General features: G+C 35.3%; 3 protein-coding genes across 7 annotated transcripts; 1 reads left to right on the top strand and 2 right to left on the bottom strand.

Annotated features, from left to right (window-relative positions):
* Positions 1-300: 300 nt before the first annotated feature.
* On the bottom strand, positions 301-17,466 carry LOC140672771 (ATP-binding cassette sub-family G member 8). 2 transcript variants are annotated; one of them, XM_072905166.1, is made up of 8 exons: positions 17,153-17,466; positions 6,268-6,392; positions 5,572-5,837; positions 4,994-5,215; positions 4,500-4,785; positions 3,133-3,638; positions 2,203-2,669; positions 301-1,724 (listed from the first exon to the last, which is right to left on the bottom strand). In XM_072905166.1, the coding sequence occupies exons 2-8, from the start codon at positions 6,378-6,380 to the stop codon at positions 1,128-1,130; spliced, it is 2,457 nt and encodes an 818-aa protein (XP_072761267.1). In that variant the 5' UTR covers positions 6,381-6,392; positions 17,153-17,466; the 3' UTR covers positions 301-1,127. The 2 variants fall into 2 exon arrangements, with proteins under 2 accessions (XP_072761267.1, XP_072761265.1); XM_072905164.1 differs by lacking the exon at positions 17,153-17,466 and having other exon boundaries at positions 6,268-6,407.
* Positions 3,490-23,293, top strand: LOC140672772 (ATP-binding cassette sub-family G member 5). Of its 4 annotated transcripts, XM_072905168.1 has the most exons (7): positions 3,497-3,622; positions 7,882-8,100; positions 19,655-19,909; positions 20,261-20,836; positions 20,994-21,216; positions 21,472-21,686; positions 21,914-23,293. In XM_072905168.1, the coding sequence occupies exons 3-7, from the start codon at positions 19,714-19,716 to the stop codon at positions 22,579-22,581; spliced, it is 1,878 nt and encodes a 625-aa protein (XP_072761269.1). In that variant the 5' UTR covers positions 3,497-3,622; positions 7,882-8,100; positions 19,655-19,713; the 3' UTR covers positions 22,582-23,293. The 4 variants fall into 4 exon arrangements, with proteins under 4 accessions (XP_072761268.1, XP_072761269.1, XP_072761271.1 ...); XM_072905167.1 differs by lacking the exon at positions 7,882-8,100 and having other exon boundaries at positions 3,490-3,622; XM_072905170.1 differs by lacking the exons at positions 3,497-3,622; positions 7,882-8,100 and adding an exon at positions 18,298-18,555.
* Positions 22,739-26,413, bottom strand: Scot (Succinyl-CoA:3-ketoacid CoA transferase). The gene is made up of 7 exons (XM_072905171.1): positions 26,057-26,413; positions 25,321-25,701; positions 24,824-25,249; positions 24,623-24,731; positions 24,260-24,479; positions 23,646-23,857; positions 22,739-23,471 (listed from the first exon to the last, which is right to left on the bottom strand). Exons 1-7 carry the CDS (start codon positions 26,150-26,152, stop codon positions 23,284-23,286), a joined length of 1,632 nt encoding a protein of 543 aa, XP_072761272.1. The 5' UTR covers positions 26,153-26,413; the 3' UTR covers positions 22,739-23,283.
* Between the last annotated feature and the right edge of the window lie 592 nt (positions 26,414-27,005).

Here is a 27,005-nt window from a genome sequence, read left to right as displayed (position 1 = left end):
TGAAACAACCAAAAAGAATAATGCTAAACTTTTTCTATATACACACGTATTATATATAATTTTTTAAGTGAAATATATATAATGTTTTTTTTATAATTTTTTTTTGAAAATGCTAAAAAAATTTTATTTTAGAAAAGAATATTAAGAAATTAAAAGATTCGAAATTAATTAATTGGATATAAAAGAATAACACTTGCATTAAAGTAATATCATTATTGCAAATTTTTGCCGACTTAAATTCATAAAATAATAATACGCAATTAAGTTTCAGGACGTGGAATGAAAAAAATACAAATAAAATTAATCGTTTCATGAGAATATTTAATACGATTACAACAATACGGTTAAGATAATATACAAAGTATTAAGCGTGTCTGTTTTATAAACGGCGGGCTCCTGTTACGGGATAAAGTAATATCTCGTTACACGTAATAAGTTTTGTACTTCATATCGCCCGCAAGTCTACTCTGCGAGTCCCTAAAGCTTATTTCTTTAAAGAATCGCAACAAAGTAGACATTGAAGAAACTTTACGAACTCAAAGTATATAGATTATATCGAGAAAGAGAGAGAGAAGCATTATTAATTAATTTAAAAATCTTACTGTTAAAATTTGATAAACAAGAAACTCAGATGGCACTCGGTATCATCGATGTTCATCAGAGTTTTAAATATCTTCTATTATATAAAAAAAGTTAACGTGATAAATTCAATTTTTCAATCTTCCGAGAATCCGCTCTAAAAAATAAAAATTTGTGATGAATGCAATCAAATCAACTACAAGTGCCGAAAATAATATTCAAGAAAAAAAAACATTTCACAAATCTCAATTTTCACAGAAATACTATTTATTTTAGCCATTTGGCACACTGAATTAATAAAAGGCTATCTCAGAGAGCAAGTTGAATTTAAAACGTTGTCGTAAATCAAAGAAATCATCGTCGCTTATATCGTTAATGATGATAATATGATCTGTCAATCTTTAAAAGATTCTAGAAAATCACTTTGACAAGAACAGCTTTACGAAACGAATAATGAAAGTTTGCTTAAATCAACTTCGCACAATTCGCGAATTGCATAGTCTCGATTCTATACTTTACGAGATTCCTCTCTCTCTCGTGTGGTAGAATCAGGGTTTGTTCGGGGCAGTTCTAGGCCTCTTCGGTGTCGCATATTTGACACAGAGGAAACCGAGAACGATCAAAACGGCTGTGACGGCCACACCGGTACCCAGCCACAACTCGCCGCGAATGTTCAGCTTGTCGAGACCGACCTCGCGGAGAGCTAACGCGCCGTCAGGTGGTTCGCACGCTGCCTGGATGATGATGTCCTGCCGTTGAATTTGCTTGGGCCTACAATTGGCCAGTTTACTCATGCTTTCACTCTTGTACAGACGCGGCAGCAGCAGCGACAACGACCACTGCATCGTGCTGATCCGCTGATACCACGACGGCAAATTGTCCAGATGCAAGGTGACGCCTCCAGCCAGGGTTATCTCGCCCACCACCAGGCCCGCGAACAGCGCTGCCAGGTACGTAGACTTGCACACGTGCGCGAAAAAGATGCAGATGAGATGCTGTAGCATTAGATACAGCAGACCGACGGCGAGGTAGTTCCACAGCGACGTCAGGTTCTCGTCCGGTACTAGATGTAGCCCCGACATGGCAAACGCCGGTGCCAGGTATATCAAGTAAACTATACACCAAGCTAGGACGCTGCAAATGAGCTGAGAACAAAAAAAAATGATGTTACTGCTGATAGTACTTTTCATAAAAATCTCAGATTTGATAGTATATGTATATAGTATATGTAAGATATCTATTTATTCTTTGCTTTATAAATTATCAATAGGGAACAGAAATATAAAGAAAAATTTTTATAACTTGTGTATTTTAATTCTCGCAAGCATATATTAAATAATCTATTTCTAAAATAACATAACGCGAGAATATCGCGTTAACTATGTATAGGTAGAAACAAAGAGAAGCGAGTTCTTATTTTTAATCGCACTTTGCATTTCTTAACATGCGTCATCCGCGAGATAAATTTGCTCCACGTGGTATCGATTTCTAATAAACGTCTAAAGCACATTTTTCTTTCAATAATTTTTAAAAAAATTTTTCGAAATAATTGCTCTCTTAATTTCGTAACTCACGCGCCTTTTGCCAAGATAAATTTTAAAAGTTTGATAAATTTAAGCTTACCTCTATGAGGATATAGATGAATCTGCAGTACAATCCATCCCTGATGTCTCTCTCTACGTTTGGCCTGCTGTTGGCTACATCGCACATGGCCAAGAGGCTCAGGGGCCAAAAGAAAATGCCCAAACTAGCATAATGATAGCCTATTCTGTCTCTCAAATATAGATTTGACTCACTAGCAACGTCCCAGAATATTGCACCGAGTAGAATACTGAGCGACGCGGAGATTATGATTTTTCGCAGTAATCGCGTCAACGTCCATGGTTGACTGTAAAAGAGCGTTCGCAATAATAACGCATAAATCTGCAGGAATATGTTGGGACCGGATCTCGAGGGCGGAAGTGCGCCGGGTGGACCAGGATCGCTGAGTGGAGGCAGCCTCGTCCTGGCCAACTCTGCGAGATGATCTATCCTCTGCGAGGATTCCAGCATTGCTTCCGCCGATAAATCGTCCAGCGTCACTAAATCGACTGGAAGAAAGAGAAATAACATTATTCGTATGTTTTTCATTATTTAAAAATATTTGAAAGAAACGTAATTTTTATTAAAATTTAAATTTTATTAAAATTTTAGATACATAGACGGAAGTTTTAAGTTCTCTTTTATTAATATTTTTTGGAAGACTAAAACTTGTGCAACTTTTAATTTTATCTTTTTTCGTAAGATAAAAATAATATTACAAATCATGGTATATTTGTGTAATTTTTATCTTAATTAAAATACATTTTTTATTGAGTCTGCAGAACCTGTTACTTTATAGATTATCAAATTACTTTGGATATATTAAACTAATATATTTTATTAATTATAATCGACACAACAAATTTCTTCCTCTTTCTTGTGTTTGAAAAAAATAATTTTGTTTGTTTCTTGCCAAATTATTTCCGTACTTTATTCGTAATTTATAATCAAGATTATTTTTTTATTACTTACGATAGTAATCGGACGGATTCTTGAACGGAGGACAGGGAAAGTCGGCGAGCGCGAAATATGGCAACATGTCTCTCCTGAGTCCGGAGTACATGATTCGACCGCCGGAGGTGAGCGTAACCCTCGACACCATCGTCAGGATCTCGTATGTGGGCGGATGCAGGGTGAGAACGACGAGTCGCTGACCGCGACTGGCCCACTGCCTCAAGTATTCGATCAGGAAGAAGGCGTCGAAGATGTCCAGACCGTGCGTGGGTCTGTCCAGGGCAAGGATGTGCGAGTCTTGTAGCAGCCGACAAGCTAAAGCCAGTCGTCGGGCTTCGGAAGTCGTCAGGGTATTCACCAGACAGTGCTTGGTCGCCTCCAAGCCGAGCTCCTGCAGAACAGCTTCGGCTTCGAGCGTGGTGGTGTTACGACCGCCTCTCAACAGCATGTAAAAGCTGAGGGTCTGTTGAGCTGTCAGTCCAGGACTCAAACCGCTCTCCGTTGGCAGGTAAGCGACGCGAGATCTGATTTGATTTGATTAATAATTGAACGAGCTACTCTAATATTAGTTTCAATTAAATATGAATACATATATATCCATCTAATTTAACATCAAAATTATTAATATCATATAATTATCGGATATTGGAATCAATATCCATAGAGCGAATCTAGGTATAAAAATAATTGGCAAAGCTTTATTGCAATTCTACATAGTGCAAGTGGAATTAAAATTAAAAACCGAGAATCGAATATTTTAATGCAATAAAAATTAATACAGATTTTCAATACATACAACATTTTTTAAAATTGTTTACATATAATGCAAAATCGAAAAGTTGTGTAAGATTATAGAATACGAAACAGTAATAAAAACAGTAATAATAACGGAAGCGACAATTGAAGCGATAATTAAATAATAACCACTGCTTATTATTCATCTTATTATTCAGCTACATGAAAATTTGCATGCTAATGCTCTCTCGCTGCTTACTACTTGCTAGTTATAGCCTGTTTCGCTAATGTCGATTACCGTTATGTAGCCATGGTTAACTAAATCTTTTTTTTCTACCTGGATCATAGCCAGCTCTATGATCTAGAAAGAAACGAAGGAGTCAGCCAAGCTGCAGCTAACACATGTTGAAACTGGTGATGAAAAAAATCTTTTTTTCTTATTTGTACTTCATTCACATGCATAACTATAATTTATGAATTAACTGCTGCATCTATATTGTGAAAAATCTTGGAAAAAGACTAAAACTTACGGGCAAAAAAAATAAATATTTCTTTCACAAAGTAACGCTATCAATTGCACAACACGTCTAGTGACTCACTCCCGCGTACTACAGGAAAGCGTACGTGCAAGAAGATTAGAAAGTATATACCTCAGAGTACGTGCTGATACGGATCTTCCATTGAGCAGAATATCGCCCCTCTTTATACGCCTCTTGCCCGCGATCGTCTCGACGATCTGCATGCCTTCCTTCTCGGTAGTCGCCATGATGGCTAATACCTCGGCGGCACCGGCCTCGAAGGTGATACCACGAAGAAGCGGCAACCCGTCCGAGCCTGAAGCCTCCACGCCTCGAAGCTGCAGGTGAGGATGCTGCAGACACGGCACGGGTCTCAATGGCAGTGTATAACTTTCTGGTCCCAAGATACCTGGGTGTCCTATAAAACACATGATATTTCGAACTCATTTTTCCATTTGACATTTTTTTAAATCTTCCTGTCAATTTAAAAAAAAAAAGACAGAAAATTTTTAAGTAATCTTATTTATGAGATTTAATACATTTTATAACATCGATATATAAATGGATGTTGAAAATATATCTAAGCATCGTAATCCTCTCTCTTTGTCTCTGTTTTTCCCTCGTACCTTGTGTTATGTAACCAGGATCGATCGGCGCGATGCTGTGTCGTCGATTGGTCCTGACCGCGCTCTGTAGAAGGTTGGCCTCGCTGGCGCTCCTCAACCTCGGATGATCCCTCGCGACAGTTAATTGAGAGTGCGTTTGCTCTCTCGGGACCGCATGAACGTGCCTGAAGTCCGGATCGCTTCTGGCTGAACGCATAATTGACGTCGAATGCACCGGAACACCTGCATTTGAAATTAATAAAATTTATAAAAGAGCAAAAAATGAAACACTATCGTATATTCGATCTTGATAAACTATAATTTTCATATATAATATAGCAAAATTAAAGTAACTGTCTTTTATATATTTTACATTACTTCTTTATATATTACGTTTATCTCAGATATTTTATAAAAATACAATACGCTTTAATAACAAATTAACTAAAAGACGCAAAGAGAATTATGACAAATATGAGAATTAATTTATTATAGTGTTGCACAAAAATAATAAATAAATGCGCGCAGATGTATGAAAAGATATCAACATCCTCTTAAATCTCATACTACATCCGTATGCATTATGTATGCATGCGTACCTGCGTGCGACACGCGTCGCCCTTCTTCGCTGGAATCGTAGCCGCTGGAGCCGTCGCGATTCCGCGAGCTGGGTGGCAGGACGCGTGGCAGACCGAATTTTAAGTAAGTGTAGGAATTGTTGGCAAGCGGGCTCTTGGGCCCGTATCGCGGATGTCGTAGGATGCTCTGCACCGTGGAATCGCGGAGTTGGAAATTCCCGTAAGGCAGCGGCGACTTCTCGGCCGAGCCGAGCGCGGAGTCCGTGAAGTCCGAGTTCAGGTTTTGCCTGGCAGAATAACAGAAATATGTGTATATGTACATACAAATATCCGTATATATACATATATATGTATGTATGTTATGTATATATACATGCAGAATATTTTTACAACATATACATACATATATATAAAAAATACGAACGCGAATAATACGATTATTATTATTTTTTTTTAATTAGTTAAAGATTCTCTGTTGCTTAATAATTTTCAATAAACGATTTTCAAATTTTTTAAATTAATGATGTATTTTAATAGTATTAATGATGTATACAGCTTGCTGTAAATGAACAAGCCCGACAAAGTAATTCCTTTCACGTAGTAAGTAATAAAAAACACCGTAGGCATTCGCTTTGGTGTTCCGCCTCTAGTGAGGCTCAAATTGGACGATGTACGACGCGAATTACATGCTTCCACTTTAAGTACAAGTGTGTTCACCTGTAAATCGACCATGCGTGCAAATCCTCGCTGGCTGGCGGCTCCAGTCCTCTGGTGTCCAGAGCTCCTGGCACCGAGTATCTTCTCTCCAGCTCCCAGGCTTCCGAGCCCATATTTTCCGGTGACTGCGCAGAGATCATAGAGACGACCGATTAAATCCCCGTGAATTAATCAAAGAGAACGTTCATCTTTCTTATTTTAATTGCCACGCCTTAACGCCGTCGAAGGGGAAAGTTAGCAACAGAAACGCTCTTTTCTACAAGTATTTTTGTCAAAGAAAATTGAAACAAATATTACTATTTTATTATAGTTTACACGAAAGTATTTATACATAAATAAGGCGAAAAAGAAAAAAATCTTATTTGGAAAAAGATACGGTTAATTATATACAAAATTGATTAAATGTTTTAGGAATTTTTAATTGGAAGAAAGAGAGAGGAAGAAGAAAGAGAACAAGTATAAGCTTTGAAAAAAATAAATAATATATTTTTCTAAATAATTTTCTGAAATTGTAATGCTCTTTTATTTTTGAAAGCAATCTCGTAAGACTTATCGCAAAACATCCTATATGTAAGAGATTTATCATAAAATCCTTGATACTGACATTTTGTAGATGTAGTTTGATTATTTTTATATATTTCACACAGTTTATTGATAAAGATAATAATAAAATGAATTTTTAAAAATTTTATTAAATTATGTAATAAAAATAAAAATTATTTTATATTATTTTATAAATATAAAAAATTGTTAATTTATATAGCATATGTATAAACGTTACACTTAATTTTCAATTTAAAAAATTAATTAATTTTAATATAAATAATTTTACTTTTCTTCTATTATAATTACTGTTGAAAAAAGATTGTACAGTCGATATGTGTATTCAACGAGGAGATAAATTAAATCGAGAATATTTTACGAAACGTTCGCACAATGAACGCTTTCCTCACATGAAAAATCCTCCGACACACTCTCGGTGTGGATTTATCGCTCTTGTGTCCGCGAGGTTGTCCGCGGGATCAAATTTATCGCGCAACACAAGTCGGGGGGCGGGGGGGGGGGGGCTGTTATTAAAGCATCCCTGCGCGTACAAGAAGGAATTCTCTCGCGTCGTGTATCTACTCGGCTCGTCCTGCAAAGTCCTGCAGATACCTGTGGCCGGAACGACGACGATTTGCCTCACAAGCAAGAGCGCCGAGGCAATTTCAAAGGCGCGCCGATTATTCGTGCGGCTCCTTGGAATGCCGGCGGCGTTATTCTCAGCGATTATATACCGTGTCCGAATATAACCGCATCCATCACTGCGGATTTTCTATTTTATTTCTATTGTTTGAAAAAATCAAGGAAGGAATGAGTGAGGAAGAAAGAGTTTTGTTCACAGATTCTTGTTGTACGAAAAAGAGAAAAGAATAAAGAAAGACTTAGGAAAAAGAAAAGACAATGTATTATATAAAAAATTACAATAAAGGCCACTTGTAGACTTTCTTGTATATCCTATCTTAAATTACAGTACTTACAACTTTTCGCGTACAAGAAAGATGCAATATATATTTTTTCCTTTAAAAAATTCGAAACTTTTTCAATAAGTTGCACGACGCATTCTTCTTACAGATTCTTTCTACCGATGAAGAACTAAGGGTGGTGTCGTGACGAAGTTCCTGGCCGTCGGCGAACAAAGGAGTACGGCCTCGTCGAATTTTATCGCGATGTAGCAAATTGTTCTTGTGCTTGCGATCGTCAATAAAGGAACGCGCAGACCATGGAGAATGCATCTCGATCGGTACACACTGTATAATTTTGACCTAGGCTTGTTTGCGTGCCCCTGCATTGGTTAGTATCTACACATTTTTTTTCTCTTTCTTTCTCTCTCATGCTATTTTCTATACTTTAAATAATTTTCTATCTTGATTGTTAAAATATTGTCAAGCAATTTGCACTTTCGGAATTTCTGGTCCAAAATACGCATGAAAAACTTCATTGCAATGTGAGCTTTATGCAACGTCAGCTTTATGAAACTATTACTTCAGAAAGCATATGTCGCGAATTTTATAAAGTATCGTGGTACAGATACAGTGATGCGATCGGCGCAGATATACCGGAAATTAGAGTCTGTGGTCATATCGTAGCGTATAACAGTATATGTCTAATGATGCAATTACGAAAAGCAGCACGGCAAAATGTCAGGTGGTTACCGGAGCAGGCTCTAAATAGCCGAGGAGTTGATAAATTCTGGTTTTCACATGTCGTCTTTCTTTTAACTGCTACATTCTGGAGCGATTACAAGATACAAGCGAGTAATACTCGTTTTCTTGCATAATCTCTCCGATGTATATACCTAAGCGACGATAACTCGTTAGATGATGTTATTACGTTATTATGGACTTTCTCCGTGTACAAGGTCTCGCATCCTTAAGCTGTCGCATCTCACGTAACTGATATTTTTTTCCTATCGTTATAATAGTTTCCGGTTTTACGCAAAACACGTTTGAAATATATTTCAACACAAATTCGTGCACTTTACAATTTCTTAAAAAAAAAAAAAACATGATAAAAATGTAATATATTGCATTTATTATCTCGAGTTCTTTTATTATTTGATTTTACCTTTATATTTTTTTATTACAATTTTTTCTTATCATATCATAGTTTCCGGCTTTACGTAAAGTGCGCTCAAAATGCATTTTAACCCATATTTATGCCTTTAAAATATTTTTCTAAGAAAAGCTGTAACCATATTATATTTTTAATTTTTATTCGTTTTTTTTTTTTTTTTTTTTTTTTTACTATTTGACTTTATCTTTATACTTGTATTTTACAACTATACATTAATCTTTTAATGCATAATTTTTTCTGTTTTTCACCTTTATATATTTTCTCTAACATTTTATAAAACTTATCTTTATTACACTTTCTGCCTAATTGTCGATATTTCTTAATTGCGCTTCCTGTTTACCACGTCGCAATGCGTCGATAGGATCGCGTTTTAGCAAACAGCTATCTTAGATTCATCACCGTTATCGGATCTGCTCAGAGCTGTTGTAGCGCCAGGTAGGCACTCGTGAGGAGTTGACGCGAAAAGACACGTGTATTACGTTTGTCTCGAAGACGAACGCAGTATCCCATTTAACGGTGATATTCGCGACCTAAAAACGCGCGCACAGTCCGCACCTGTTTAATGACTTTTCGTCGCGCGAACACACGCTATATCTTGGACACGTCGCACAAAGATCCGTTCCGTACCGGGTGGCCGAATAAAGAATATTTTCCACCGGTAAAAACATTACATTCGAGCGTGAAAATCGATTCTCGACGGAATAATTAGGAAGCTCGATGTTACGAGGATACTTTGATAATAAACTCTACCGAAGTGAAACAGCTCTTATACATATAGTTCAATCTTGATGAAACTTCTGCAAGAGTGGAGCACGCACGAACGACCCGATTGAAATGATCAGGGTTGCTAATCTTAGCATTGCCAATTATAACGATCTTCATTATTCTCCAAGTTAGCATCGGATTCTGTACTCGGATCGTTTTAATGAATTTCGGAGCGTGTACTCTCTCTAGAGGATATCTTACCGCGCGAGTTTCACGCAGATGTGTATCGAGGGACGTTCATCGGAAGACGAGATTAAATTAATTAGGGCCGTCTGTGTGAGAGAGAACCGGCCTCGCACGTTTTATCTTTCTCTTTCGGCGGCGATGCAAATGGAACGTCATATCGCGGATCGAGTGTTTCGAGCTACCTGAGAATCGCAGTAAGAAACGCATGCATAAACCATCTGCTTCATTGGTGCGACGACAGGTTTTAATTTATCCTCCCGTGTATTACTTCGCGGTATGCGTTCGCATTTCCGAGTTCCATACAAGCGCGAAAATGTATCGGGTGTCTGGCGAATATATGCATTCAATATTTATTGAACCATCAATACCTATATTATAAGCCTGTAACATCGTCGCTGTAATGAAAATATTAGTAATAAAAATCCTTCTCGCTTAATTAGACTGTTATGCGTATATAATTAATATATGTGCTGAGAATTATTGCAGGATTAAAAATTCCAACATTCTGTTTCGCATGATTCGCTTTCCAGAGATTTTAAGCATTCATTGTCGATCAAATATATTATGTAGGATCCTTGAGATATGTCGTTCATGTTGTTTATGACAGTTTTAAGATCGCATTAATGCAGATGTGGTATTTACGTCGCCGATGAAATGCGCAGAATTACAATAATACTCCATCTCGGGACGAGCTGCTTCAAACAACATTCCAGATGATACACAAGGCATATTTCTACTTGCCAGATGCTGGTGGAATGACATTTCTTTCCCCTTCGTCCAGGTGTTTCCCGTTAGAAATGACTCATCAGCCAGTCCCTTGTATGAAACTGAACTGGCTTAAGAACATTCATAACTTATGCCCGTCCGTGAGAACCGAGAAGGTTGAAATCGCGCACCATCTTATTAAAGTGAAAAATAACAGAGTAGTACCGAGAGTGCTCTTTGCTGGGGCTGTGATTTCCAAAACGGAAATAAATTATCATTTTTCTCGGGGATACACTGATGCGATCTTTCAATTTTAGAGATTTTAAGACAATATTTTTCAGTTTCTCCCTATTTCGAAAGAGCAAACGAATCTTCATTCACGAGTGAAATTTAAATCTTACAGATTTTTCTAGACAAACACTTGAGAATAGAATGTCGTGTCTTACGGCACAGTATGCGCGTTGAATTAATTTACGCAAAAATAGCTGTGATATCTTTCGCGATGTCATCGTAATGAGGACTGCGACGTAACACGTGTTCATCGGTGAAGTCATCGATCAACGGATTGACCGAGGTTTCTCTTCTTCGTTAAACGCGTTTCTACTGTACATTTTACAAGCAGCTGACATTTTTAACTGACAAGAAGTAACGGCACAGTCTACATTATAACTTTCAACTTTTCATAAAACTTTTCGCACAAAACTAATCAATTATTTCTCGTCGAGGAATCTACCACCGATGCCTATCGTGTTAAAATATCTCGAAATGATGGGCAATTCAAAAAAAGAATGAAAAAATTAATAGATAATAACGTTTAATAAGGAATAAAGAAGGCTCTCATAAAAACAATCAATTTTTGCTGAAATTTTGTAAAAAGTCCATAGGTATAATAAAAAATGTAATATAATTTAAAAACAAATGCGACAATGCATTTACGGAAGGTAAAACGGCAAGAACAATAAGCGATAAGAAATTATACATTTTCGCGTCAGAGATAAAAGAGGGTTTCTAGACGCGGCATAAATCGTCGGTCGAGGTTGCAGGTTTGAATTCTCTTCGTGTCATTGCATAGAGCGAACGCGAGCTGTTTGAATAGCGCGTATATTATCGTACCCGCATACGAAAGAAGAAAAAGTCTGCGGGTTTGCAAGCACGATCGTCTCGTCTCGTTTCGTCACGTCGTCGCCTGCAACGACAATGAACGTAGGTTCCTGCTGAGCGATCCTTGCTTGGTCTCACGATCGTGCATGGAATGATTAACCCACGCGTTACGGATAGGAGACATTGTGGACTCGGGACTAACATCTCTCATTAAAGGACGCGTTGGAAAATGAAGCGAGAAATCTCTCTCTCTCTCTCTCTCTCTCGATACATATAGAGAGAGATACATATATATCCTGCAATTAATCTGAGATGCCATGCTATTGAATCGCCTCTGAGAAGTCGAATACGATATGCATTTGACAATTTTTTATATATTATGCAATATAAATTATAATGATATAATGGACGAAATGCACGCGAGACTGTAGCTTTCTTGATCTCCGTCGTCGAGTATGTTTCTCATAGGATGTCTTTTTCTTAAAAAGATAAATTTTTACACATATCGAAACCGGCTGATCTCGTGCTATTTCAAACCTGACTTTCTTTTCCAGTATTTAAACACCTCGAGCGGATAAAATATGATATTCAATGTCTACGCACATGGCTGCTACAAAGTATAATATAACGATATAGAATTGAATCAGTGGGCTTGCATACGTACTTTTCAATTTGCGTAACGCGGTGATTTTTGCAGGCGGCCAATAAAACCGCCTCTCGCGCGGCCCGGTTAACTGTTCATTTGCATATCCCGTTTCTGCAACAGTTGTATCGAGCGACGACCGTGCGATTTCGCGGTATGAATTCTCCATTAAACGCCGTCCACCGCAAACGGCTGTTTTTGCCGACGTTTAATATCGTATCCGCGAGAGAGAAGGAAAGTGCGCGTGCGATAGTCCCGTGGCGAGATATTCGTAAAGGCCGGCGATGATACGCTCGGAAAAACGGCTCTTATAGCCGCGTGTACGCAGCTGAGCATGTCGAAAGCAGGCGGAAAGTGACGTCCAACACACGTCTTCGTCGGACGTACATAGCCTGCGCGATACCTGGAAAAATCGTCGGTCGCGTGATCGCGCTGTTACAGCGATCGCGAATTCGCATCGCGATTTTACAACGAATACACAGTCACGCTGCTTAATGTAATCGGAGGGGTAAGCGGTTGAAAACGAGAACGTTTTGCCGATGCAGGTACCCGCGTGACTTTTTTTTTTCGACAAAACGTCATATACGTGTGTATTCTTCAATTTTATAGGTATAATAAAAAATATAATATTTTACTTAACATTACACCGTATATATTAAATTTAATTATATGGATAAAATAAAATATTTCTCTAGATTTATTTAATTTCAATATAAATACTTATCGAAAGAAATGACATGAGATAATTTAGCAATGTTTCAATATATACGGGCGAGATACTTTTACAGTTTAGCAACACATTGTGAAAGTTCTTAGCAACACTGATAACTATCGTGGAATTTTCATTATGACAATATGAATGGATAAAAAATGAGATGCAATGTTGTAAGAAGTATTTAAAGTGGACTTGCGAAGACAAAATTTATTTCTAGATAATAGCTTTATACATATATTTTTATTTTTTTCAGGAATTATACTTTTAAAGTATCTTATTATTTTAGCGTTACACAAACCATGAATTTTCCTACGAATCTATTTCTTTATCTTTTTTAATAAAGGAGAACAAATAATTTTTATCAAGTAAATTTAAACATTTATATTTTATAATCTAAAAATTAAAATAATTGTACAATTTGTAAAATTTCATTAATCAGTGTTAATCAAGATTTATTGAATTATATTATATTAGCATATCGAGATGTGTTTAAATTATTATCTTATTGCATTATAAAAAATTGAAATTATAATTTGAATTTCTTAGGTTGCATAGTTGGACTGATTTTAATCTTTTCAGATGTAGGAAAATTGCAAGTTACGATCGCGGAATGTCTTTACTTATATATTTGGGAGTTTCTCGACTCTCAGCCGAGACAACGGAAGCGATATCTCGATTTCGTGATCTCTAGAATCTACTGTGAGACTATCCCACGCACTGATTTCTATACCTACATGTGTACGCCAGTCAACCGTGCACGCGTGTCCATGTACCTAAATAAAGTGTAGTACACCGTAGCCTAGATCGTACAGTGTTACAGACATAATTATCCGCGCACGCAATACGCGATTGTAGAAACCGTGGTGGAAAGTCTATGTTCCGAAAATAGTGAAGTATCGCGTGTTAAACAAAATTCAAACGATCTTCGAAGTGCATTCATAGTTAATTATCTTCATTAATTAAACGTTATTAGTTCCGAGATTTCAATTTTAGGAAAAGAGAACATGTGTTCTACATGCATTTCCGCTATTTTTTTCCTGCTACTAACATTTCTTAATAAGAGGCATAAATTAAAAAAAAGTAACGTAGTTTGATTAAAACGATTAATTAATTGAATAAAATTCCTATTTGTAAAAAAGAGAAACTTCAATAGACGGCATGAAATCAGGATCAGAAGATCGGAAAAATGATTTGTGTTTCAGTAGAAAGAATATTTTTATATTTCTCCCTTATATATCTTTACTTTCTTTTATTAGTCTAACAATTACTCACATTAATTAAATTCCTTATAAACACTAAAATAGATAATATTTTCATTAATATTCCATTATCCACTCGTCGACCTCATAAAATTATTACATAACACGGATGAATACCGAGTACTTTTACCACTTATTCATTACAAACGATGATGAGCAACCATCGGACCGCAAAACTTCATCGGAGAATGCAGGATATAAGCGAGGTCAGTTGCTGTTAGATTTTTCAATATTCCACCGAGGCAATCTCTCTCTCTCTCTCTCTCTCTCTCTCTCTCTCTCTCTCTCTCTCTCTCTCCCCGAAGTCCCTTCTCCGCCTGCCTCCCCGCGAACAGAGAGAGGACGCAAACGGGGAGAGGGAACTTAATTGAAATTGCAAATCACTCGAAGAATCGCATCGCGCTCGAGGAAGTGTCGAAGAGCACTCTCGTGTGCGCTCGTTAAAGTCACCCGGCGTGACTCCGCGATTTCGCGGAAGGACGCCTGTCGTCGTCGCCGATAATAAGATTGCCGGCGATTACGATTTATATATGCATTTCGACATATCCGTTCCGAAGTATCTGATCAAAGTGAACGGATTGAATCCTCGCCCCTTTCCGCTTCGCGATTACTCGCCACTTGGGGTCTGGCCTTGCGTCGTTAATGAGGAAACACGCGGAATGCGACGAAGGAAGTGATGGCTCGGACCGCACGCGCTTTAGCTTTTTACATGTGAAAGAAAACACCCCTTGGGAAATATGAATAAAGATATACGCGGAGATAACGAGAAGGAAGTAAATAGTAGAAATCAAAGTCTTTGTTTTTCCGAGTTAATTTGCGAAATTAAATTACTTTAACGGAAATTTAATGTTAATACTTAATTACCAGCTCCTTGCTTAATTGGTTTAAAAGCTAGAAACTCGAAAGAAAAATGATGGTATATATTTCACGCAAGATTTTCACTAAAGAAGAATAAAGTTATAAAGTTTCAATAAATTAAATATTAATTATAAAGTTATTTAAATTAGTTTAATATATATTAATTATAAAGTTTAAATAGTCTAAATTTCTTTTGAATAATTTTAATCTCTAAAAAATCGTCGGGCGATTTTGGTATTTTTATTCCTGTTGGCCTAAAATGTATAAAGTTTATTATTATTTTTATTATTCGCTCCACTCGCTCCCTTTATTCTGAAATAAAAAAAAAGAATTCTTGAACTACATTTCTCCATTATACCGACATAAATCGGGCACTTTCAACGTTCCTGATCTAATCGACTAATAATCCGCCCATTCTCAGGAAAGTAAGACATTATCTTTGCATGTAGAAATAGTGGTTTCACGTGCACACATAATAAAATTGCGCTGCTACAATTTAGAATATGGTGAAACGTAAGCTTTGTATGCTATTTTGCAATAAGATATTTCATTCCCTGATAAAAACTATTTATTTCACTCTCTACCCGTGGAATTAATACTAATTATAATAAAAATTAAACTATCGTTAAACTAATAATTTTATTGATAATTGTCAAGTGATAAAATGTTAAAAATTTATTTTTATATTTATTTACATTATATTTTATACATTTATATCCTTTTTACTAATATAATAAATTGAAAGTAACTTTGTATTCGTAGTTTTTTAAATGATAGAAAAATTATAACATGATATAGGCAAATGTCATACATGTGTTTATGTCATCGCATTTTTAAGGACCACTTGTCGCGCGTTCTGCTTCCTTAAGAAAAAAGTACGTACTTATAGAACAAGTTATAGAACTTGCATGGTATGCGAACTTTTAATTCATGGTTCAACGATGAAGGAACATGATGATTTTGCATAACGAGAAAGACTCGTACCGGTGAAAGCAACAGGTGATTAACAACCGCGCCGTTATCTCTTTTTCGAAGGCGGCTGATTCGCTCCACGGAGTTTCTGGATATCTTTTTATTTTGGAAAACCGTGACACAATATTGTATAATCGAAATTACTACATAATCAGGATATATTTGCCATGTGCTAACAATTTTTCTCTATCATTTTTATTTTCAATGTTTATTTTCGAAGCGTTTGAAGTTTAAAATCTTAAAACTATACAGTGAAATTTTTTCTCGAATGTATAGGAAAAAAATTTGCTTGCTATTCTGTTTAACGAAAAACGCGGATTACGCTCTTACCATTTTTCTTTTCGAAATCTCAAATTTTTATGCATTACATTATAAAATTATTATTCGCAAATTTAATTACTTCAATAAACGCTCGATTTAAATGTTTCTAAATTTCTCACCTTATTTTCAGAATATCTATTATATTTTTCAAGTTGAGTTGATATATGTATATATAATTCTATGGGAAATTTATATTTGAATTTTGTATACATAATTTTTGTGAGTTTATAATTTCTATTTTTAATATACATTTAAATTATTATATATAAGAAACAATTATTATATATACAAACGTGAGAAAATTAATTGTTTTCTTAAATGTAAATGTGCGTGAGATTCCAATATAAAATAGTATAGAGATAATTAAAATCATAGCACAATTATGAGATTGTATCACATAAAAAAATGATAAAATATTTTTTTATTTTTTATTACAATTCAACACAAATTTAAACGCGCAATAAAAGAAAAAAAAACATTTTCGGAAAAGCAAAACAAATTTTCCTCAAATCTTTCAACGTAAAATAAAATAAATCTATCTTCAAAAGTAGAAAAATACTTGAAATTTTATTTATTTTCACTCGATTCAGGAATCTAATCGAGTTAAATCAATATCACAGCATGTGAGACATAGAATGAGATTTTACAAACAAGCTCTAAAATTCCATGCACGTTCACCACGAAGACGGAGAGAAGTGAAAAAGAAGGAGGCTGCGCCGCATGATCTTCATGACAATGACTCACCGGCTGTGTATTTGCTAGGCCTTCAACCTTGGAAGCTGGTCGAGTCACGACGCTGATGACGACGCTGCTGCCTCCTCTCCATGCCGGTCGACGATTCTCCCGATCGAAAGACGCACTTTTTCTAACAGGACGCACTAGCCGCGCGTGAGGAAACGATCTCCCGGTCTTTCCTCTCCGTCGTCGCCCGCGACGCCGTCGTCTTAGATTTTTCTCTATCCGAGAAAAGTCTTCTGCAGCGCTTGGCGATCGCGAAGCGCCGGGTTTCGCGCGACTCGCCAGAGTCCTGTCCGAATGCTGGCCTGCCGCTGCTGACGAACGAGCCCGCCGAGGCCCCCACGAGTTTTCTCCCCTCTGGGCCCCATACGTGCCCCACCGTCGGGTTTACCAAGTTCGCAGTGGCGTCAACTCGCTTTTCGATCTACGATCATCCAACGTGTGGATTATCCCTTTTGCATCATTTTTTCCGCACTTTTTGATCTCTTGCATTTCGCTAATTTTTCACGAATTTAAACGCGTGGAGACTCAATTAATGAGGAACAGTTTTAGAAGAGTGAGAATAACTTGAAGCTAAAAATAAGATAAGACTGAATTAAAGTAAAATGAAATATTATTTTATTTTAATTCAGTTTTATCTTATTAATAAATTTTATTAATAAATTAAAATAAGTATACGCGACTCTTCTCTTTCCTTAATATATTATAATATATCTGATAAGTCTCTCATTAAAAAAATTCTCTACGCCATTCTTTATCCTACATATAAGATTCATGTCGCTATACATTTTTGAGTAACGGTATATAATTAATAAATGTATTATTATTATATCTTGAACAGTTATGAGATAAAGAAATAGCATTTTAATATTGTACATTTTTGACGTAAATATTTACAATGATTTGTATCTTGTCGCCCCCTCAAAGTCAACCTTTCAAGTATTTGTAACATCATTTTTTAACGCGTTATTTTTATTTTATAAGATATACTACTTAAATTTACATTTTTTAGTCCTTGTAATTTATATAACGCTTCATGATGCACATAATTCGTCTCTCTCTCTCTCTCTCTCTCTCTCTCTCTCTCTCTCTCTCTCTCTCTCTCTCTCTCTCTCTCTCTCTCTCTCTCTCTCTCTCTCTCTCTCTCTCTCTCTCTCTCTCTCTCTTATGCAGCTTTCTGATTTATGTAATTTCAAAAATTTATACACCACGTAAAACGTATTTTTAGGATAATTTGCAATAAAAATCTAGACAACGTCCAATTATTTCTCGTAAGGCTTTCGGAAACTCTAGCATCACACTGCTTACGCCGATGTTCTGCCTGGGTCGGTCTCTCCCTCCTACCGCATGAGTTCGCGTCGGAGAAGACATTCACCTCGAGGAGAGCCAACTCCCAGCCAACCAGCCAGGTATCGTTACCTGCGGCTACGCGTTTCCTGCGTCCCAGCCTCGCTCGAGCGAGTCACTTTTACGCTCGCGGCGGCCTCAGTACGCGTTGCAATCCGCTTCGCGACAGCCATTCGAGAACGTATTCTCGCGTTATCGTTGACGTATTATCGGAACTATTATTTTGCAAAAAACTTCTTTGTGACAACTCAACGCGAGCGCTGTCTCTTTGTTAAAGTGTACATGGCATCGCCGAACAGGTTCAAGTGTTTGATTGACGGATGGATCTAATGACAGTTTTTTCTGCTTCTTGGTGTATTCCAAATGTTATTTTCAACGGATATTATTTCTAATATCCTGCAAAGTTTGTATTTTCTTATTGATATATATATTAAACAAAATTATACTGATTTTTATTTTAAATTGTTATAATAAATTCTTTTACTAAAGTATATTTAATTATGATAATAAACATTCTGTTTTATTTGAAAATCTCGGATAACCAAAATATATTAAATAACAAATTAAATACATTGTAAAAAAATAAAACTATTTATTATTATACTAGTTTATTATTATATGTGTCTTGATTAATTGGCAGAGAAAATTGAACGTGTGTATTTTGTAATTAAATATGTATTTAGAATTTGTTTGCAATAATATTCGAATGTGAAGTTATTAACAGTAAATATACTAAATTATATCTAGTTACATCTAACACCATTTATGTATTAGAAAACTTAGAAATAATTCATTATTCATTAATTTATTAAATTGATAACATTAATAATTATTTATAATAATAAAGATATATTCAAAATATTAAATATTTTTAAAAATATTACAAATTTTATTATAATTAGTAAAATTTTATCCATATTATTCGATTGAAATATTAAAATGTATTACCATGAATAATAATTAAAATAATATATTGTGTTATAAAATTAATTTTTTTTAAATTACATGAGTTATTTAATTGATTTTTCCTTTATATACTCGCATTTAATAAAATTTATTCTTTTGGTGAAATTAATATATAAAACTATATCTTAGAAATTATAAAATATCACGTTATGTGCGAATAAATAATGTTATAATTTTTTATCTTTATCTTTATAGTTCAAGTGTTATCTCAAGGAATGTAATCGTGGGAAGCACACTTAATATTGATCCTCAAGATGATTCCGTCCGATTGCATTCTGGATATATCCAACGTGTTTCATTCCACCTCGGTAGTGATCGAAGGAAGTTGTATTAATAAATCTGAGCCCACTGCGGTACTTAGAGATGTATCAGCCCGTGTTCACGGCGGGGAAGTCTTAGCCATTCTAGGATCGAAAGGTTCCGGCAAGCGAGCGCTCCTCGATGTTATCGGTGAATTCATGTTTTCCTTTATTATTTTATTGTGTATCTTAACGTAATAATTTTCATTATTTGTAACGTTTTGCAAAAGTTTGTAAAATATAACATATTAATTGTGTGTGTATATATAATGACGATAATTTAATTAAAGTTTACATTATACTATGATTAATTTTTTTTACTATATTTTCTGCATTATGTTTTAATAATTAAAAATTTCAATGCTTGAATTTTATTGAGGAAAAATAGAGAAATAAGAAGATAAAGTTGTTAATATCTACAACGATTCTATATAATCTCATTCTCAGAATTAACGTAGCATCGATCAAAATAATAACTCTTTTATTTACCTGACTCTTTCAGCCGGAAGGGCAGAGGGCAAGACGAGAGGGAGAATCACCCTGAATGGCAATCTGTTGACGCCGGAGCTGTTCCGACGTCATGGTGGTTACGTGGCCCACAGGTGTCATCTGCTGCAGAGTCTGACGGTACGTCAGACCTTGACATATGCCACGTGGCTCGGGAATCTGAACAATCGCGAGGCCCGGGTACGGCAGACCCTTGCCGATCTGGCGTTATCGCAGGTCGCCAACAGGTCGGTGAACGATCTCACTAGGCCAGAGTATCGACGACTGATGCTGGGAGTGCAACTAGCCAAGGATCCGATCCTGCTGTTGCTGGATGAGCCGACCTGGGATACGGATCCGCTTAACACATACCTCATCGTCTCGATGTTATGGTCCTATGCCACCAGACGTGGTTCCATCGTCGTCCTCACCATGGAGACACCCAGATCTGACGTGTTGCCTTTCGTCAGTCGTGTGACGCTGTTGTGTCTGGGTGCAGTCGTCTATTCGGGGCCTACCAGGAGCATGCTAGATTACTTCACCTATATCGGATTCCCGTGTCCGGAATTGGAGAATCCCTTGATGTATTATCGTAAGTATAGCATGGAAAGACAACCTAGTTCCACTTGAGTTGTTATTTCGAAGTTATTTCAGAGACTTACAAAAAATTGATGAATTTATTTATCATTTAACGATATGAAAAACAGATATTTGATATGTTGATGAATCATATCTTAACACTTTTTCAGTCTGCTTGTCGACTGTTGATCGCCGCTCCAGAGATCGCTTCTTGGAGTCGAATCAACAAATCTCGGTCTTGGTCGAGAAATTCAAGGTGGACGGAATGCTTTACATGAAGGAAGCGCCGCAGATATCACACAGTATGAAAGATATGGCTCTTGGTATCATGCACAAAGGTCTAGGTCGCGGAATTAAGCCTGGATGCTTCTCGACTCTTTTGGCATTGTATTTGTGAGTTTCTCGAATGATAACAATTTGTTAGTAAAAATACACAATTTCATGGTAATTAAGAGTTACATTTTCAAGAACTCTTTGACAAGTTGATTTTTCTTTTTCGCGAAAATTATTGCTTACAATTTTTTAACATATATTTAATATTTTGAATATATTTAAATATATTTCTACTTTATTATCTTTTTTCATGGTATATTTTTATAAAATAAGATTTTGATATATTAGTATCATTATATTATTATATATATTTAGACGAAGTATGACAGCTACTTTCTCCTTGAATAAGACCGGCCTGGGACATTTTGCCGCTCGCCTGCTGTTACTGCCATTTCTGGTTGCCCTAATGAGCATACTGTATTCGCATTCGAGTCCCATACAATCAAGGATATTTTTACAAACCGGCGGTTTAATTTTTAACGTCTTGACGTTATTTTACGTTACCGGGATAGCTGTGACGTCGCTTTTGTGTAAGTCGAAAAATAGATTAATTTAAAATTAATAAGTGGCAATCTATATTTACCGAATTTCTGCTAATTTATTATAATATCTATATTTAATTCATTTGCAAACTCTCAATTCCCTAGATTTTAAAAATATGTTTTTTTTATATATATTTTTTCTCGTCTATTTCTATTTGTTAATTGTTATACAATCGAGTTGGAAAAATAAAACATAAAATTATGGATTAATATAGTTCCAGGATTCCGTGCGAGATATTATCAAGAGAAGCGAGAGGGTCTCTATGGTGGTGCGATGTTTCTGACGGCGTACAATCTATTGAGTCTTCCGCTGAGCTTCATATCGACCCTGATAACGATCGGAATTCTAGTACCGATTCTCGAGCTAGATCTGCCCTCCTGGGCGTATGCTTCTGGTATTCTGTGGTCCAGTTACGTGGCGGCCGAGCAAGTGACAGTAGCTGTGCTAATGGTAGTCGGCCGTCCCATAACTGGTGCGATCACAGTCCTGTACATGACCCTGTTATCTCTGGTGATCGCATCCGGCGCGATTCGTAGCCTGAAAAATCTGCCCTATTGGCTGGCGACTGTCTCCACGGCGTTACCGACCAGATACGCCTCTCTAGCGCTGAACCAGCTGGTTGTTGATACACCCATCCTGTCCAATTTGCCCTACAACGAAAGCTTTACCTGTCCAAGCTCTGCCGAACTCTGCAGGTATCCGGACGGCAAGACTTATCTGATAGAACGCTTCACCAAGGAGGGCGAGAATATATCCGAAGTATTGAACATAGATCTGAATCTTCTGATCTCTTTAGCATTCGCCGTCGGTCTCATTATATTAAACAGCGTCTTATATCTATTACCGTTACCTGCTAAAGTAAAGGCTAAATTTAGAGAATAACATGAATAACGAATATTGTTTTGATAGATATATTTAGAGTAAAAAATAAATAATCCAATTATTTTAATTTATATTAGATTATTTTCAATGTATATAAGATTGTAAATAACATAAAAATTAGAATATCGTACGGTTGAGAGAAAAAAAGAATCGCATATCAAAAATATTAAAAATTTTTATTCTGTAAGATATATATATTACAAAATATTATTTCATTTATATATAACGCTATACAATATAGCATATGATGTAACGTGATTTGCTTGCTCAGAAATACGGCATGCACATTATATAAATTGTTTTCGTAATTTACAAGAAAAATTATGTAATTACAAAGAAAATCATATGTACATTTAAAAAACAAATATTTAACTTTCATATACAATAACGCAATTAACGGATATATTTAATTACATTAGTTATAACAGTTATCTAATAATTTAAATGTTACATTATATTACATTAGGTACTGATATTTATAAAAAAAAAAACAGAAATATTACAGAACGTTAATAGAAACAAAATTATGCAACATAAGTACCTATTTTTTTATTTACATTACATGCTTCGTGTAGTAAAAGCAACAACATTTTCGTGAAATATTCAATTTTCTGTATTAGAAAAGCCATGTGTATATAGTTTCTAAAAGATATAAAAAATTCACTTTGTTATCATTTATAATTTATGAAATATATTTACAATTCACGATTCATCAACTTCAACTTGTCTCATTTCTTTAAGATCGTCGGCAACGCTAAATTCACAACCAGTCGAACTAACAATCTCGCTGATATCGATATTAGCGGCAATTTCAATAAGCTTTAATCCTTCTCCTGGCACCACTTCAAATACTCCTAGATCTGTGATAATTAAGTTCACACATTGTTGACCTAAAGAAATGTTACAAAAAAGAGATTATTACATACATAAGAAGTGCACAGCTGGAAAAAAATACATATCAAATCAACATTAAAATGTAATGACAATAGATAAGTATTAAAGTAACATAAATAAAATTAAGAAACGAGAAATTATGAAATATCACAATATTTATGAAACGTTACCTGTGACAGGCAAAGTGCAATTCTTTAAAATTTTCGGACTCCCATCTCGAGCTTTGTGCTCCATAGTTATCACTACCTTCGTGGATGGCGAAGATACCAGGTCCATGGCACCACCCATGCCCTTTACCATCATACCTGGTATCATCCAGTTGGCCAAGTCTCCATTCTCCGATACTTGCATTCCTCCGAGAATAGTTAGATCAATGTGTCCTCTGTAAAGTACAATACCGTTAAACCTCTCTTTAATCTCAAAGAAAATATATTTATATAATGCGCCAAATGTATTACATTTTCCAACAATCGCTAAATATTTTTTAAACTACTACTATCTCTATTTTATACTATCTCTACTCTTGAAATTTTTGACACAAGAAAATTCTTTTATTAAATATGAAGTTTTATTTCTTTTTACATTAAATCTCTCTCTTGAAAATTATGACAATTTGGCAAATAATTCTAATTAACAATACAACAATATTAAATTTAAATATGAAATAATATATATATCTCAATTTTAAAATAATCTTTCGATATTTGATATGAATAATTGGATAATATTCCAACATTTGTGAGAGATAAAAATTACTAGTTTTAAAATAGTCTAAATCACATACCCTCTAATCATGCCAAAGCTTTCATCACTGCTAAAGTAAGCAGCACCAGGTAGCACTGTTACAGTTTCCTTTCCAGCATTGATAAGATCAGGATCAACATCAGCTTCAGTCTCTGGTACAGGCCCTAGTCCAAGAATACCATTCTCTGACTGCAGTGTCACTTTCACACCTTTTGGGATATAGTTGCTAGCAAGCATGGGTATACCAATTCCCAAATTTGCTGTAAAAGTTTCAAATTAAAGTTTTCATCTTATCAAATACTTAGTTGATAAAAGAACTTTTTTTTAAATATATCTTAGTTAAGATCGAAATATCTATATATTTCCAATTCAGATGGATTTTATTCTCATCACTTTCTCTTACCATACATTCCATCTTTAAATTCGAGAGCAGCGCGCCTGATAATCCTATCTCTCGCTTTGCTAGCTGGAGTCACTTTCTTGGGCTTCATAGTTTGTTTTGTCGATCGTTTCTGTGTGATGAAAAAAATAGCATTTATAAGAAATCTGCACAATTAAATATATATAATGATATGAATATTAATCAAGATAAATAAATGCCAACCTCGACTCGTTTCTCGTAAGAGAGTCCTTTTATAATCCTATCCACAAAAATGCCGGGCAAATGGATCTGGTCAGGATCTAATTGGCCGATCTCCACGATTTCCTCCACTTCGACGATCGCCACTTTGGCCGCCTTGCACATCACAGGATTGAAGTTTCTGGCGGATTTTCGAAAGACCAAATTCCCTGCAGTGTCAGCCTTCCATGCCTTCACGAGCGCAAAGTCGCCAGTAATGGCAGTCTCCAGTACATAGCTCCGTCCATCGAATTGATTCACGTTTCTCGCCTCGCCCGAAATTTCGGCATTACCATCCTTGTCGTACTTCAGGATGACATTTCCCTCTTGCACGATAGTGCCATAAGCCGTAGGAGTGTAAAAAGCCGGAATACCCGCACCACCTGCTCTCACACGTTCCGCCAAAGTGCCCTAAGGTAATCCAATTTGTAAAAAATTGTAGATTTTTTGCAAATGTTTTTGCATTCTCGAAACCTCATTACCTGTGGCGTTAGTTCGACTTCCAATTGACCACTAAGATACTGCCTCTCGAATTCGGGATTTTCACCCACGTATGAGGCAATCATCTTCTTGATTCTGTGCTCTTTCAACAATATACCTAATCCAAAGTCTTCTACTCCAGCATTGTTCGAAACTACAGTTAGATCTCTAGAACCCTTGTTTAGTATGCCTGCTATTAGATTTTCTGGAATACCACAGAGACCAAATCCACCAACCAAAAGCTTGGCTCCATTGTGCACATCAGATATAGCTTCCTCTACATTCTTGAACACTTTACCATTCCCTATTGGTGTTTTCAATTTTTCAGTTTCTTCTTCCACTTGTGGAATATCTGCTTTGATGGAGAAATTAGCAATGCATACCTGTTAAATAAAGATTTGAGTTTATTAAAGTATTTTAATATAAACTTTTGTCAATGTCTAAAAAATGAAGAATTGGTTTTATAATTTGTCGAGACATATAAATTATATAAGAAAAATATGAGAATACAATGTAGGAAAAAAATATAAAAAATTATGGCAAACGAAAAAAATTACAACCAAGTGAATAATAATTAAAATGCATAAATAATTCAATAATCGTGTATAAAATTATATGTATTGTAGAAAACAGATCAAAATAGAATCCAAATCATTATCCGGCTAGATAACACGACCAAGTTAGGTTAAGTGATATCTGATAAAAGCGCAATAACAATTGCGTGAGTTGTTTACGTACCCGTGATATTTTTATAGAGCCTTGAGTAGCTCGCGAACCGCTGCTCAAACGTAGAAATACGTCACCAGCCTTTTTCAATACGAATGCCATAGTCATTGTGTATATTAAATATACAATTATTATTCGCAAGATTCTTTTAGCATCAAAGGTTAAATGCTATTTATTCCGATATTTTTTATATTTTATTTAATTCTTTTTTTGCGGTATTCCAATTCTACTTTCGATCGTTCTACAGTAAACTCTATCTTGATTTTGTTTCGAAATGTGTATCGTTCTTCGTGATCCTTTCGTTAATCGCGCCGGTAAAAACTACTCCTCCATTAAATGCTTACGCACAGAGGCGCAGATGCTAACTGACAGAACACAGAACAGATCGAAAATCGGAAGTTCCGATTCTTGATTTTTCTCCGCGATACAGTGGCGCTAACTAGATCCATTTTATGCGGAACTACATAGCTAAACCATTTTTCGGTGCCATGGTAAAACAACCGATTGGTTCGTGTCCGTGCTAGATCTACAATTGTGGATTTCGAAATATAAAACATACCTATTATATACTTTTATATTAGTATGTTTTATTATATATTATTAAAGCACGTAGTCTTTTGCACTTAAGTATATAAAATGGAGTAAAATATATATACTTATATATACAATATGTATAAATATAAAATTAAATGATTTTTGAAATTATTAAAAAGTTATATTTTATATAAATTATTTATATTAGAAAATATATAAATATATATTATTTATATATTAAATATATATTAAATATATATTAAATATATATTAAACTTATTATATATTAAATATATTATTTATATTTGAAAATTAGAAATTATATTTTATTTATATGTATATTAAACACATACAAATTTAATTTTTTTAATAATTTCGATAAAACTATCTTACACTTAATTAAATATATATATATAATAAATAAATA

This window comes from Anoplolepis gracilipes, chromosome 13 (assembly GCF_047496725.1).
Source record: "Anoplolepis gracilipes chromosome 13, ASM4749672v1, whole genome shotgun sequence".
Classification (NCBI taxonomy): Eukaryota; Metazoa; Arthropoda; class Insecta; order Hymenoptera; family Formicidae; genus Anoplolepis; species Anoplolepis gracilipes.
This window is presented reverse-complemented; position numbering and strand designations above follow the sequence as displayed.